The 16,532-nt window shown below is 39.0% G+C and overlaps 1 protein-coding gene and 1 long non-coding RNA gene across 3 annotated transcripts in view; one reads left to right on the forward strand and one right to left on the reverse strand.

Annotated features, from left to right (window-relative positions):
* Nucleotides 1-4,332: 4,332 nt before the first annotated feature.
* ZCCHC9 (zinc finger CCHC-type containing 9) lies at nucleotides 4,333-15,898 on the reverse strand. Of its 2 annotated transcripts, none has more exons than XM_003822261.5 (6): nucleotides 15,790-15,898; nucleotides 12,299-12,699; nucleotides 8,751-8,901; nucleotides 8,424-8,516; nucleotides 6,190-6,258; nucleotides 4,333-4,924 (listed from the first exon to the last, which is right to left on the reverse strand). In XM_003822261.5, exons 2-6 carry the CDS (start codon nucleotides 12,680-12,682, stop codon nucleotides 4,806-4,808), a joined length of 816 nt encoding a protein of 271 aa, XP_003822309.2. In that variant the 5' UTR covers nucleotides 12,683-12,699; nucleotides 15,790-15,898; the 3' UTR covers nucleotides 4,333-4,805. The 2 variants fall into 2 exon arrangements, with proteins under 2 accessions (XP_003822309.2, XP_003822308.2); XM_003822260.5 differs by having other exon boundaries at nucleotides 15,762-15,888.
* Nucleotides 15,884-16,532, forward strand: part of LOC129397755 (uncharacterized) — a 67,549-nt gene continuing 66,900 nt past the window's right edge. The window contains exon 1 of the long non-coding RNA XR_008625356.2: nucleotides 15,884-16,173. This is a non-coding gene — a long non-coding RNA (uncharacterized LOC129397755). The remainder of the gene's footprint in view (nucleotides 16,174-16,532) is intronic.

Consider the following 16,532-nt stretch of genomic DNA (forward strand, 5'->3'; position numbering starts at 1 on the left):
CAGGCTGGTGTGCAGTGGCACGATCTCGGCTCACTGCAGCCTCCAATTCCCGGGTTCCAGTGATTCTCCTGCCTCAGCCTCCTGAGTAGCTGGGATTACATGTGCCCACCACTGCGCCTGGCTAATTTTTGTATTTTTAGTAGAGTCAGGGTTTCGCCATGTTGGCCAGGCTGGTCTTGAACTCCTGACCTCAGGTGATCCGCCCACCTTAGCCTCCCAAAGTGCTGGGATTACAGGCGTGAGCCACTGTGCCTGGCCTAAACCTCTTTTCTTTATAAATTACCCAGCCTTGGGTAGTTCTTTATAGCAGTGTGGGAACAGACTAATACTCTTGGGTTAGACAGTGGTTTCCTAGATGTGACATCAAAGATAACACCAAAAACATAAGAATAAAAAGAAAAATCAGATAAGATGAACTCCATCAAAATTTAAAATTTTTGTGCCTCAAAGGACACCATCAAGAAAGTCAAAAGACAAACCACAGAATGAGAGAAAACATTTGCAAATCATAAACCTGTTAAAGAATTTGTATATAGAATAAATAAAGCCGTTTCAACTCTGCAATAAATAACAACCCAATTAAAAAATACAGGAAAAGAATTTGAATGGACATTTCTGCAGAGATCATATAACAAATGGCCAATAAGCACATGAAAAGGCATTCTACATCATTAGTCATTAGGGGATGCAAATCAAAACCACAATGAGATTCCACTTTACACCCACTGGGATGACAAAAATAAAAAGGAGAAACAAAATCAAGTGTTGCCAAGGATGTGGAGAATTGAAACTCTCATACATTGCTGATTGGATTATCGAATGGTATAGTCACTTAGAAAAATATTCTAGGTATATACTCCTAGGTATATATCCAAGAGAAATGAAAACATGTCCTCACAAGATTATACACAAATGTTCACAGTAGCCTTGTTAATAATAACCAAAAAGTGGCAAACACCCAAATGCCCATCAACTGATGAATAAAATGTGGTATATCTATACAATAGATTATTATGGATGAATCTTGAAAACATCATGTTAACCGAAGGAAGCCAATCACAAAAAACCACATATTGCATGATTCCATTTACATAAAGTGTCCAGAACAGGCAACTGTATAGAGACAGAAAGTAAATTAGTAGATGCCAGTAGCTGGGGGAAGGAAGGGATAGGGAGCAACTGCTTAAGGGTATTGGCTGTTGATGGGGTGATAACATGTCCTGGAATTAATGGCGATGGTTGTACAACTCTGACTAGATTAAAAGCCAGTTAGTTGTACACTTTAAAAGTGTGAATTTTATCGTATGTGAATTATATCTCAATAAAGCTGTTAGGGGAATAAAACCAAAACTTTCCCATGGCTTCCCAAATTTTCCAGTGTGATACTGCCCCCACCACCTCTCTGACTTCGTCAAATGATAAATACATATTATGGGCCTACTATGTGCTAAGTACTGTTTTAGGCATTTGGGGTATATCAGTGAACAGACAAGAATCCACCCCCCATGGAGATTATATTCTAGCAGAGAGATGGGACAAAAACGACACATATAATAAATAACTTAATATGGTAGAAGGTGATAAATGACACAGAAAAACATAAAGCAAAGTAAGGGGAACCAGGAGTGCCAGTGTTAGGATGGAGATGTAGATTCTGTTTTAAATAGGGTGGTCAGAATTGCCCTGATGTGGCCCTTCTCTAGGCTTCAGCTACACTCCTTCCTGTCCCTCACATATGGCAAACTCATTCTCTCTTTAGGGGTTTTGGCTAACTCAAGACTGGTTCCTTTGTGTCGTTCAGATTTCAGCTTTAAAATTTCCACAGAGGCCTCCTCTTGATTATCCAATCTAAGAGCTACCCAGTCACTTGCATCATCTCTCTGTTGATTCCTTTTATATCACTCATTGAATTAACTCATTCAACAAATGCAAATGCTTCATACATTCCAAGCATTTCTAGGGATATAGCAATGAACAAGAATCAAAATTCCTGCCCTCGTGTAACCTATAATCTGGTAGAGAGGGAACAAATAAAGCTATAGTGTTAGGTATTGGGATGAGGAAGCAAGGAGCTGCTCTTTCCTATAAGGATGGTCATAGAAAGACTCAAGCTGGTCATAGCAGATGCCTGAAGGAAATAAGCGGGGATCGGGGGCTGGCTATGGGGACTGGAGGGAATGTCAAGTAAAGAGCAACTTGAGATTCAGGCCTCATGGCTTGGAACATAATTGTAGTGAAGAAACAGACAAAAAGGTAAATTCATTTTTTCCCCAGGGGAAAGTTACTCTGTTTAAAGCCATATTGAATTTGAAGTATTAGTGGAGCATCCCAGTAGGAACATTCAGGAGGCAGGTGAAAAGACGGGACTGAAACCTGGGATTTTAGGGCTAGCTGGAGATTTAGGAATCATTTATGGAAAAGTGAAAGATAAGTTTGTAAGAAGAGATGAAATTTACAAAAGACCGAAGGAGCACTAAAGACTAAGTCTTAGGGGATTCAGCTGGGTGTAGTGGCTCATGCCTATTGTAATCCCAGCAACTCAGGAGGCTGAGGCGGGAGGATCGCTGGAGCCCAGGTGTTTGAGGCTTCAGTGAGCTACGATTGCATCACTGCACTCCAGCCTGGGTGACAGGGTAAGACCCCATCTTAAAAATTTTTTTAAAGTCTCAGGGGATTCAAAAAATATTTTAGGAATGTAATAAAACATTTCTTGCTGGTATTTTCCCTAAGTCTCCTGTCCATTATTCAGCCCCATTATAATGCATGTGGTCTTGTCTGTCTTGCTGACTGCCACAATTTCAAGTGCATAAGAGTAACAGGAACATAGTAGTGCTTGGGAAATATATAAGATGAATGAATAAATTGTTTGCCTTCCTCTTTAGGCATTTTTAGCTAAGAAAATAACCAACGTCTATAGTTCCTTTTAATGAACACTCGGGATCTCTCAGGATTTCTGCCTCTGGTGCATTCCTTTTAGTGTCTCTACACGTGTTTAATGTTACATTCAGTACCTGCAGTTTATTTCTAATGACTTCACTGCCTAATATTTATACATCATTAAAATATAAACAAAGTAGGCCGGGCATGGTGGCTCAAGCCTGTAATCCCAGCACTTTGGGAGGCCGAGGCGAGCAGATCACGAGGTCAAGATTTCGAGACCAGCCTGGCCAACATGGTGAAACCCCATCTCTAGTAAAAATGCAAAAATTAGCGGGGTGTGGTGGTGCGTGCCTATAATCCCAGCTACTCAGGAGGCTGAGGCAGGAGAATCGCTTGAAGCCAAGAGGCAAAGGTTGCAGTAAGCCAAGATTGTGCCACTGCACTCTAGCCTGGGTGACAGAGTGAGCTATCAAAAAAAAATTATACACACACACACACAGAGAAAGTAATCCAAGAAAGACAAAGTGGATACCAACATTCTTGCACTGAAGACTACAAAAAGCATTAGACCTAACTTTCAGCTGACAGGCTGTAGACTCTACAAAGCCGTCTGCTCCTGATGGGACAGGTGAAATAAATCTGGGTGCGTTCAGACTAGATGACTAAGGCAGCATTACTGTCCTTTTCCAACTGCCTGGCTTGTGCAATTCCTTCTAAATAGCACTCATTTCCTTAAGCTCTGGGATGCTGAGCAGTATTTTGTCATGTTTTCCTCTCACACTGAAATAAAAGAACAGCTCCTATTAAGACTAGAACTGTCGAGTTGTGCAGATATGAAAACAGAGAAAAGTGTTTCTTTTCTTATTTGGTAAATATTTTGCTTTTGAGGCATCAGTAACTAATCACAGCTGTTTCCTTTAGTTACAAATGGATTCAATCAGGTAAAATTTCAAATGAAACACAAAACCACTAGAGTCATTCCATTATACAGTACAATGGTAGTGTTAAGCCTTGTGAAATATATGTATTAAGTATGCATGAATTCATCAAATCAAACAAAGAAGCTAATGGGTCTCTGATTAGTGTTCTAACTCTATTATGGTGATACTTCCATCTTACTCTGACTCATCTAAAACATGAGAACAAAATGCTATTAAGTTTATTATACAATCTGTTATCTGCCATCATTCTGGTTAAGTAACAAAAACTGAATTTTGGCTAGAAGTTCTCTCTTGAAAATCAAGGGCAAAAAAGAGCTGCTGTTAAATTGAGATATTTCAATTTTAACTTCAGTAACTTGTAATCCTTTATGTCAAAACTAAAACAAAAACCAAATCCCTGTTTATTCTCATCTAGGATTCAAAAAAAATCTTGTTTCCAATGGGATTGTTACATGGATATTAACGAACAATGGATATTTCAATCGAGAATCAAGTATTCAGAAAAACAAGCAATAGAAAACATATTTTTATTCCGTACTTTAAAAATATAGACTTTCTAGCAACTTATAAATTTCTATTATAATAATAAATTGATATTTTGAGCCAAGAAAACAATATAACCAAAAATTCATTTGTTCCCTTTGTTTAGGGGTGTTTTACATTTATGCATAATTTTGCTTTTATAAAAGATGATTGTTACAATCAGGTATACAACTACTTGGTTATGTCTAAGTTCTGTCTCTTAAAATATGTTCTTTTAGAGAATTCATTTAATCATCTTATTTTTTTCTTCAATTTTCTCCAAACAGTGGTAGAAGTACTATTTGATAGACAGAATAAAGAAAATTGTTTTTGGCCACACCCAGATCATACTGATATCTACAGCATAGTCCTGGCTACAGGGGAGCTCAACTCTAACTCGTGAAGCGGGCCTGGTTTAGAAAGTAACAATGAGGTGGTAACTCATGATAGTGCTAGCTGTTATCAAAAATTAACAACTTTAGGTATTTTTGTTTTGGGTTTTTGCGGTTTAGGTACATCCAAAATTTCTTCATAGTCTGCACTCATTCCCTTTGCCCAGCGACCAACTGTGACCATTCGCTCTGTAAAGGAATAGAAAAATCAGAATGTTAGAAAAACAGTAATCAAATGCATCCACTCAGATTGTTATTGGTTTGGGAAAGGAACTCATTTTGACATGAATAATCACAAGGAGGGAAGACTCCATCACTAAAGGAAAGTGAGCAATTCTGTAATTGATTATAACCCTTGATTTCAGAGTACCACAGGCAATTTCTCATCCCAATTAGGGAAATGCAGCAACTACTTTGCAATGCACGAACTGATGAGAAAGCTCTTTCATTCTTTCCCAGAGTTCATCATTACAGAGTCAATGAATTCCAAGAGTCTGTAAACAGCAAGGCTTATGAAGCATCAGTTTTAAATGCACAAGATTCCACCTGTGAAATTATACAACATCTGCTTGTCAGTCTTGTCATTTGGGAAGTGGCAATCCTCCCAGGAGGGAGAATTCAAATTCCACTTCATCATTTCAATCTCACTGCCTACAATGTACTAAAGACTATCTTCTAGACAAGCTTGTAAATAAGAACTCTTGGTTTTCAAATTTAAATGTTAGGGATAGGAAGTAAGAATGAGCAGACTTATTTGCGTAGTGTTGTGACTACGTGAAATAAAAAGAAACGTGCTCTTTCCATAAGAAGCACTGCTGGGCTATCCTACTGTCTTCTTGCTTTCCTTCACATAGGATTATCATTCTAGTCCAGGCAAACTAATGTAATAATGATCTCCACTTCCTTAAAAGTCTGCCATAGGTAGAGTGAACATCTCTGAAGTGTTTGATGAATAAGGCTGGTATTTCATCAGGAAGAAAATCGCCAGATTCTGTGTGGATAACACATTTTTAATATTTTTGGTAGTTTCTGCAATCAACTCTGAATCTTTTAGGTACATACAAAGCAAAGCGTACATAAGGACACTCAATATTAAGGCTTTTGAAAGTTATTTCATATTTTTTATTTTCTCAGTGAATTCATATTTTTCTGTAAGTAACAGAATTGGCTCTATTATATTAAATTCATTAGTTAGCAAATATAAATGCTTATGAATCAGGTGTCTTATAAAGTCAGGGTCCCCTAAGGCTTACTGGTCACTTTTTTCCCCCAACTATTCAGTTACTCAATACTATGTGTGTCTATTGCTGACAGAGATTAAGTCATTGCTACAGTAGGAAAACAGGTTGTCTTAAAATCATTAGTATCCCAATGAGTTATTAATAACAAGTGCAGAATAAAACGCAGAGGAATACTAATCTCACCCCTTCTAAGTAGAGGCCCAGAGATCTCACCTGAATTCTGACTTTCAGGGCAATCTTTCTTTAAATGTTCCACAGAGCCACAAAGTTTGCAACCGCCACCTATTGAAAGAGCAAAGCCACTGAATACCATCTCATACTTGCAAGGGGTTTTTAACATCTCAAAGCACTTTCACATCTTACTGGATCCTCACAACCCTGTCAGTTGTAAAGGTAGCTAGACCAGGATCATAGGGAGGTGCCACTATTCCTATTAATTCATTCTCCATTCCTTTTAACCTCACAGAGCACTAAATTGTACCCACCCACTGCTTCTTGCACCTGGCCTTGAGAAGTAGGAAAAAGAAATGAGATATGATGAAAGGCACTTGTTCAAGAGCTATTGCACAGAAGCCTGGATCTTAACAATGCTTAGACAGTCAAGAGTCTGTGAACCCTGGACCTGTAAACAAAAGATGTAAGCAGATGCACTTTCCTGAATAGCATGTCAGATTCTCAAACAGTCAATGGCCCAAAAACAGATTAGAAACTACTGTTCTACTGTACAGATCAGATGGGGGTAAGCATTTATGAAAGAAATAAAGTTAATTTTTGTTTCAGTGCCTTCCACTGGCCAGGCACCCTAACCCTATAAAAATGCCCACCTGCCTACTTTAAACAACATTCCAGGATTGTGAATTACAACACATGTGGTTTCTAAAATAAGTGTTTCACTTAATGATCAAACACTATTGCTTAATGGTCAAGCATTATCTTGATCATGCTCGAAATGTTAAGTGACTTAGAAAAATGACCTAATCAGATACAAATCTGGCTGAATTTTCTTTTTTTTTTCCCCCAAATCTTGACTTTATTTTTAACATAAAAATGCAAATGTGGAAACCCACCCTACTTTTCCCCCAACATAATGCTTTACCTCTTAAAAATAAAGTACTAATTCTATATACATCAAATGTACCATACAAAAATGTATCCAGTGTTTCTATTGCTACTAAAGTGTTCTAAATTAAAACAAATCGCAGAAAGCCCCTTATTGTAAACAAAAGATTACAAGGTATAAAATCAAAGCACACACAGGCAAATATGGCCAAATTTTCACATCTATAGGATCTACTCTCCTTGCTGCATTAATTTTTTTTTTTTTTTTTACAGCTAGTCACTTTGGTTGACCAGTGAAAGCCATTTTTGCTCACTAGTCATGTTATCTACCCAGTTTTATAAGCTCAAAACTGAAATGCACCTGAGCATTTTCCAGGCCCTGGCCTCTTTATATGCCATAGTGAAAGAGAAGCACTTGAATAATACATTTTAATCCTTATAAAAACTCTTTAGGCAAATACCATAATTCATCAACTCTAAGATACCACTGATTATAAGATGTATCATTATTGCACATACCTCTCAGAAAGAAAAACAGCTGTCAATTATATGGGACCCACCAATGGTAAGATACATTCTGATTTCCAAGAGATTAAAATTGAAAAACTGTGCATCTTAGAATCAATAAAATATAGTTTTATCATCTCCACTCTATAGGTGAGGAAACGGAGATCAGAGTTTGGTAGTTGGCCAAAGCCCCCCAGCTAGTGAGTGGCGGTGCTGGCGCTGTAACCCAAGTCTGACCAACTCCAAAAGCTACGCTTTTTCACTGGACTTCTCCAGGAGGGAAACCCAGGACATGACACAAGAAACGTCTAGAGCCTGATGGCACCAGCCATCACATTAACAGATAACAACCTCCGCCTTAAAGCTTTAGACCGCATAGACTTTACTGTGTGAACCTTAATTACCCGAGTTAAAGAGAAAAAAGCTACATGATCCCATACCAGACAAATAACTAAGAACAAAAATTCAGAAGCAAACATTACTACAATATTGAATCATCTGTACCCACCCCTCCACCAAAATGGTATGCTGGCTGAGGCTGAATATATAATATGATTTTAAAAACCTCATATTAGCTTGAGATATAATCTCTCTGCTTCTGTTATATCTAAAAGTAGAAATGTATGACATAGTCTCACAAATGATGAAGCAAGCACAGTTGGAAATATACACCTTAGTTTTTTCTGATTTGTTTTATTAACATCTGAAGTCAAATTGCACGAAAAGCCTAGTACATATAATAGCACTTGATAAAAATAATGTAATTCTCAAGGTTTTGCAATTTATTCAAGAATTTATTCAAGAACTGTGATTGAGTGTAAATTAAATCACAACTGCACGATGACTCACCATTTCTACTATATGAGGGTAACAGTACTTACCATCAGCATAGAGTCCTTTGGGATTATCAGGACAAGATCTAGACAGGTGCCCCATTTCTCCACAAACAAAACATTTTGCAAAAGGAAATTCGCCTGTAAAAATCAACAGTTCCTATTCAGTTGACAATACATATGGCAAGTCGTAAAATTAACATTATTTTAAAATACTCTGAATAAAAAATATATTTACATAACTTAAAATTTAATCTCATATGATTTCCAAATACTAAGTGGCACACTCGTAACAAATTGTGTTAAAAAAATACCCAAGGTGCTATTTATTGGCTTTCCCCATGAACAAAACAAAAAACTGAAAGAAACACATACCAAGAGCCGGGTCTACTTTAGCCTTACACTTGGTTATTTCGTGCTCTGTGGACCCACACCTGTAACATATCCCAGTGCCCATGTCTTGATTTTCAAGGGCGGCGGGGCAATCTGCAATTCCATGACCAGGTTTTCTACAATGGAAACACACCTAGGAAAACAAAACGTAGGTTGGCACGCTGTAAAACTATACCAGTGACTTTATTAATTCTTGTTATCAAAAACATATTTAAAACATTTCTCATCTTATTAAGCTATTTTTCTGAAATCTCAATATTTGTAGAAAAAAGATTTCATACGTTCCTAAACAATGAGATATCCTTTCCATCAGAGGGTTTCATTGCTTTTGAAAACCTCAATCAATAAATCCATCAATCTCAGGAACAATGTTATATATGTGGCTTTGTAGATGGCAATTGCTTAAATGAATTGAGCAAATATGGACGATTCATTTTATTAACTGGAATGTCTGCAGTAGAAAAATGGCATTTTCTATAGGAAATGGACAGTGGCTATAAAAACTGTCACTCAAAATTTGTATTTGTATATAATTATGTACTCAAAATTTTAAAAAATTAATATTTCTTTTAAAGTTCACATAATTGAATGAATTTGGGTCAGACGTTTCCATTCAAATTATGATTCAAACCATAAGATATATATATATATATATATATATATATATATATATTTTTTTTTTTTTTTAGACGGAGTCTTACTCCATCACCCAGGCTGGAGTGCAGTGGCCCAATCTCAGCTCACTGAAAACTTTGCCTCCTGGGTTCAAGTGATTCTCCTGCCTCAGCCTCCCAAGTAGCTGGGATTACAGGTGTGTACCACCACCTGGCTAATTTTTGTACTTTTAGTGGAGATGGGGTTTCACCATGTTGGCCAGGCTGGTCTCGAACTCCTGACCTCAGGTGATCCGCCTCGGCCTCCCAAAGTGCTGGGATTACAGGCATGAGCCACCACGCCTGGCCATAAGATATATTTCATAGCAAAAAGTATATCCTTGTTTTTTACCCTAAATACTTTTTTGTTTTTTGAGACAGAATCTCGCTGTCACCAGGCTGCAGTGCAGTGGCGTGATCTCGGCTCACTGCAACCTCCGTCTCCCAGGTTCAAATGATTCTCCTGCCTCAGTCTCCCAAGTAGCTGGGATTACAAGCACGCACCACCACGCCCAGCTAATTTTGGTATTTTTTAGTAGAGATGGGATTTCATCATGTTGGCCAGGATGGTCTCGATCTCCTGATGCACCTGCCTCAGCCTCCCAAAGTGCTGGGATTACAGGCATGAGCCACCACACCCAGCCATACACATTCTTTAATATTCAGAAATAGGTTTCATTTTTAGAATATATGCACAATACATTTTAAAGGAATAATTTATTCCAAGATGAATTATTTGGCTCCAACATAAAACTGAGCAATGGTTAGTTGTTTACAGAAATTTGAAGAATTTTTTTGCTGCAATAAATGAGAACATCAACCATAATCAAAGATGGCAGATATTTAAACTATTTTATTTAAACTGGAAAAAGATATACATATTTCTTGGATAATAAATAGTCATTTAATTATGTTTTTTCAAAATAAGCACAGGTTTTTTTAAAAAGCAAATTCAACCAGCAAAATAAAACATTTATTTTGCAACTGTCCTTTTTTTCCTACTTAATAAAATATTGAAAAAGAATGAGTCCCTTTAAATTCTTCAGTAACTTGTACATTTAGAATGAGCTGGTCCAAAAAAAAAGAAGCTGCATTTATTATACAAATGCAGGAAAAGCTACTGCTAAAACCTGCATCACCACCATAGGAAGTCTTGGCTTCTTGGTGAAGTCAAGGTGGTCTCTACTAAGCTGAGACTACTGCCTTAGTTCACTGCCTTCTCTTTTAAAACCTAATCATCACCTAATAGAACATTTTTGAATGGTCCTTAAGTTTAATGTAGATGGGATTGTGAAGCACTGATTGTAAATTTCTATAGCATATCAGTTTATTAGCATTTAAGGACCGATGCTTAGTATAAGGTATTAAAAAAATACCAAGGAAGTAAATTTAACAACAGGTCATAACAAGCCATATACTATTTATATAGCACTCCCCTTTTTAAAAAACAATATCCTTCCCCACTTAATTACAAACATAATGCTTTTCTTAAGCGGTCATAACAGTAAATGTTTTCAAATGGTATGTGATTCACCGTACCGCCTATGTCAACTAAACTAAAATGACTTAAAATATTTAAAAATCGTTAACTTACACAAAACTCTATCCTGATACCAACAGAAATGTTATCCTTTCTATTCAAATTTATCCATAAGGAATGTTTCATCAGTATTATCTCTAAATAACTATCTTTAAATATAACAATGCATAGACTAATCTTGCAAACAGCCAAAAGACACATTTATAGAGGCTGTTAACATTTTAAGCCTGCAATGGTGCAAATAGTGCTCTACATATAGTAATACTAATAAAAAATAAAAGTATAATAACTAGCAACAAGTCCTCATTCTTATGAAGTGGTGTGCTAGGAGGCTTGGGAAACTCACTTAGAGAAGGGAAATAATTATACCAAGTATTTCATCCCCTTTGCCTGACATACTTTAAAATCTAGGGCTAGGCATTACAGAAAGAAACCTGCTGCCCCCAGCATTCTTCTGAATGTAATATGGGGGAGGGAGGAAGCAATGACTAGGGAGTCTCAAGGACTTTCAATTCTGCTATTACTCTGCTCTAACTAGTATGACTCCTATGTATCTCTTTCCTGTGCTTCAGTATTTCATAGATAAAGAACATCCTTTCCAAGTAATAGGGACCCACACACATTTAACCTGTTCTACTTCATCTTCTTCATAATTTTGACATTTTCTCAATGCTAATTTGAAAAAGGGGCTATTGGAAGGTGAGGATAGGTTTTGGTTTTTTTGGAGGACAAACTCTCGTTTTGTCACCCAGACTGAAATGCAGCGGTTGATCACATGGTTCACTGTAGCCTCGACCTCCCAGGCCCAATCCTCCTGCCTCAGCTGGCAGTAGTAGCTGGGATCACAGGTGTGTACCACCACACCTGGATAATTTTTTTTTTTTGGTAGACATGGCGTCTCCCTATGTGGCCCTGGCTCGTCTTTAATTCCTGGGCTCAAGTGATCCTCCCGCCTCAGCTTCCTAAAGTGCTGGGATCACGGGCATGGGCCACCACATCTGGTCTATAACGTAGGTTTTGAAGTCAGGCTGGGTTTGAATGTCACCTCTGCTACTAGCTAAGTGGCTTCCACAGGGTATTAATCTGTCTGCACTTCAGTGTTTGCCATCCATAATATGGGAATATATGCCATCACCTTTGCTGTGTTGTTGTAATAATTAACCAGTACATCATGTGCCTAGCATATATGTGCTAAAAAAGTACTAGTCCTTAAAACGATGCTCTATAAATCTGGGACATAATGGTAACCAGAGCTGGCTAAGGTATATATGTGTGTGAATATAAGAATAGTTTCCAGCTAAATAAAGTAAATAACATGGTAGAAGTGATGCTCTCACCATTGCATTTTTCTTTGCCGCTTGTCTTTTTAATCTTCTTCCTTCCCGTCGACTGTCTTTCTTTAAAGCAACTGCAATTTCTTCCCTTACTTCCTCACTGTCTGTTGCTATAATTTGCCCATTGTGAACCATCTGTGAATTCTGTCTTAGGTATTCCACGAATCCATTCACATCTTCATTTAAGTACTCTTTTTTCTTTTTGTTCTTTTTATGTTTTGCTTGGGGTGCATCATTTTTGAGGGATAGCCTATTGGCTCCAAGTTGTTTACGCTTTGGTAGGTTTTGGCTTGTTCCATCAAAGGATCCCTTCTTCATGTCCTCCCATGATGTTGCAGGCAAGGGTCTCTTGTTATATGTGGTACTAACTCGGGCCCACCTGGTCATAATTTCATCAGTGGTACCTTAACAATTTTTAAGACAAGCATGGGTGGTTAGCCATCAACAACAAAAACAACAAAACTAAAGAGACATGCTATATCACTATATGTCACATATGCCCATATGTTAAACTTTTAATTATTAAAACACTTTTTACTTCAGTTAGATATCTATATACATATTTAATGCTATAATATGCTGCATAGACATGCTTCTAATATAAATCTACCACTTACCAGAAAAGCTGCCACACCAGTTAAAAAAGGTGTGCTTAAAATTGAAAAACTATTTTAAGAAACCAAATTATTTCATAAAATATAAATCAGATAGTAATACAATGAATGCAATTATTCCTCCCACATTCTGCAGTTTTCCCAGCTGTTTATTTTCCTATCTCCAAGTCCCACAGCTACTTTCTCCCAATCTTCTTGCTTCGTCTGCCATTTCAATGCAACAATTTGCATAGCAGATTACTAAGTATACAGAAATCATGTCCTTTAATATGAAGTTTGTTGAAATTTCCTGGCAGAGTTATAAGTAAAACATATAAAAGTGTTTACCATCACAGGATGATCCCAGGCTTCCTCTTACTAATCAAGGTATAAGCTACTTCCAGCCCAGTGATTTCACATCATCTTCAATTCTATTTAAATTATGACTTGAATCATAAGATATATTTCACAGCAAAATCTGTATCTTGTTTTTATACTCTTAATACATATGCTTTAATATTCAGAAATAACTTTTCATTTTAGAGCACATACATACTTTAAAGAAGTAATTTATCCTAACACTAATTATTTGGCTCCAACATAAGATGGAAAAAAGTTTTGGTCACTTACATACTACCTAGTAATTTGGAGGATATTTTTTTCCTGCAATGAATGAGAACATTCAGCCATAATCAAAGATTCATCAGCTAGTCACATACTACATAACATTTAGGTCAACAGCGACTGCACACATGATACTGGTCTCAGATGATTATAATGGAGCTGAAAAATTCCTATTGACTTTGTAGCCCTCATAACTTGTAGTGTAACACATTACTCATGTCTGTGGTAATGCTGGTGTAAACAAACCTGGGATGCCAGTCATATAAAAACATAGCGCTTACAATGATGTACTGTACATAATACTAGACAATTATAACTATTCCAGAAAAAAGCAGTTATCATAGGAGAAGACAGCTCCATTCATGTTACTGCCCCTGAAAACCTTCCAGTAGGACAAGATGTGGAGGAAGAAAAGAGTGATATTGATGCTCCTGACCCGGTGTAGGCATAATGTGTGTGTCTTAGTTTATAACAACAAAAAAAATTTTAACAGGAAAAAGCTATAGAATAATGTAAGGGAATAAAGAAAATATTTTTATATAGCTATACAACACATTAGCATTTTAAGCTAAGTGTTATTACAAAAGAGTGGGCCGGGTATGGTGGCTCACGCCTGTAATCCCAGCACTTTGGGAGGCCAAGGCAGGTGGATCACAAGGTCAGGATATCGAGACCATCCTGGCCAACATGGTCAAACCCCATCTCTACTAAAAATACAAAAATTAGCTGGGCGTGGTGGCGCACTCTTGTAGTCCCAGCTACAGGCGCGCACCACCTGGTAGGCTGAGGCAGGAGAATCGCTTGAACTCAGGAGGTGGACGTTGCAGTGAGCTGAGATTGCGCCACTGCACTCCAGCCTGGGTGACAAGAGCAAAACTCTGTCTCAAAAAAGAGAGAAAGAGAGACAGAGAGAATAAACTCCATCTCAAAAAAAAAAAAAAAGAAAAGGTCAAGAAGTTAAAATTAATTTAAAAGTTTATAAAGTTAAAAAAGCACAGTAAGCTAAGGTTATTACCTTAAACATTTTTAATAAACTTAGACTAAGCATACCGCATTTATAAAGTCTACAGTAGTGTACAGTAATACCCTAAATAATATCGTAGGCCTTCACACTCACATACCACTCACTGACTCACTCAATAGCTACCGACAGCCCTGCAAGCTCCATGCGTAAGTGCCCTATTCAGGTGTACCATGCTTTCTTTTATACCATATTTTTACAGTATCTTTTCTGTGTTTAGATACACACCATCCTTTTACAACTGCCTACAGTATTTAGTAGTCATACTGTACAGGTCTGTAGACTAGGAGTAACAGGCTATCCCATACGGCCCAGGTGTGTAGGTTTGTGCAAGTACACTATGATGTTCACACAACCACGAAACGGCCCAACCATTTCTCATAACTATACCAGTTCTTAAGGGAAGCATGGCTGTATTAAGCCACCACCTTTTTTGTTGTTGTTGTGGTCGTTGCTGAGACGGAGTCTCACTCTGTAGCCCAACCTGGAGTGCAGTGGGCGATCTTGGCTCACTGCAACCTCTGCCGCCGGGGCTCAAGCGATTCTCGGGCCTCAGCCTCCCGAATAGCTGGGATTACAGGCGCGTGCCACCACGCCCAGCTAATTTTTTGTATTTTAGTAGAGAAGGGGTTTCACCATGTTGCCCAGGGTGGTCTCGAACTCCTGAGCTCAGGAGATCTGCCCGCCTCGACCTCCCAAAGTGCTGGGATTACAGGCGTGAGCCACCGCGCCCGGCCTAAGTTATCACCTTTTAAGACCAGCATCCCTGGCAACCCCCCAAGTCTCAGCTCCTAGTAACAGAAAGATCCCTTCCACAGAAGCTGAAGGGTGGACCCAATGAATTGGTGTGAGAAACTCCATGCCACTTTACCAGCGCACTCTTCGCTGAAGTTTATGCGACTGTCATAGTGGGGACCGAAGCTGTTCAAAAGGAAGTAGATTATCCTTCCCCTACGTACGTGGGAAGGGGGAGGCTCTGGGTTATCAAGAGGGTGAAGTGGGAGAGCCAAGCGGCCCACCCACAGGCGGATTCCAGGGCGGCTGGACGCACAGCCCCCAGCAGCCGGAGCCCAACAGCTGAGGCCGCCGCACCTAGACAGCCCGCGCTCCAGCCAGCTCAGGGACCCAGCGGCTAAGCCTTTTGTCCTCCCAGCTTCCCACACAAGTTCCGCCAGGCCAGAGGGAACGAACGACGAGACCCTGCAACTTTCGTGGCTGAGAACCTCACCTCACCGCGATACAGCGCAGCTTCTTACCGCGCACGAATCCCCCAGAGCAGCCGAGTTGGCGACCCGGGGAAGACCGCCCTCCTGCGGTATGGGAGACCGGAAGCACATAGTGCCCGAGAGCGCGTCACTTCCGGCGTCACAGACGGTCTTTACGAGCGACTAGTGGGCGTCAAGACTGGGCTGAGTTTGTGGCGCGCTTAGTGATGGGAGGGCGCTGTGCAGGACGCCGACACGAAAAGATGAAGAGTTCAATCCGTGCTGTCTGAACTCACAGTGTAGCGGGCGAGATAGACGGGAAGATCGGTAGGGTGGGAGATGCCGGAAAGGCTTCCCGTGAGACTGGATAAGAAATCAAAAATCTGGTGAAATTGCCGGCAGGAGGGAGTTAAGGACATTCCAGGCAGAGGCAAGGTAAAGGCGCGGTGGGAGTGGGTCACTGTGATAAAAGTCTGAAAAGGACATTTGGGGGCTCTCTTGGGTGAGAGGCAGTGCCTCATGTCCCCCCCTTCAGTGCTCGTTGAGCATTCAATTAAAATGTTACACTTTGTAGCCAAACAATTTCTCTTTTTAAGAGGAAAACCCTGGATTTCCAAACGGCTCATTTTCTGTAGCTTCTTGCAAATGGATACCACCACCAGCTGTGCCTAGTGAAAAAATGCAATTTACCAGGACCACTACTCTCAACAGTTGGCTCAGTCCATTTAACCTTTTGAATATTTGTCCACTTCTTTTTATCTCTGTTGGCACCTCCTCCCTTGTCCCATATTGTA

This window comes from Pan paniscus, chromosome 4, assembly GCF_029289425.2.
Source record: "Pan paniscus chromosome 4, NHGRI_mPanPan1-v2.0_pri, whole genome shotgun sequence".
In the NCBI taxonomy this organism is placed as follows: Eukaryota; Metazoa; Chordata; class Mammalia; order Primates; family Hominidae; genus Pan; species Pan paniscus.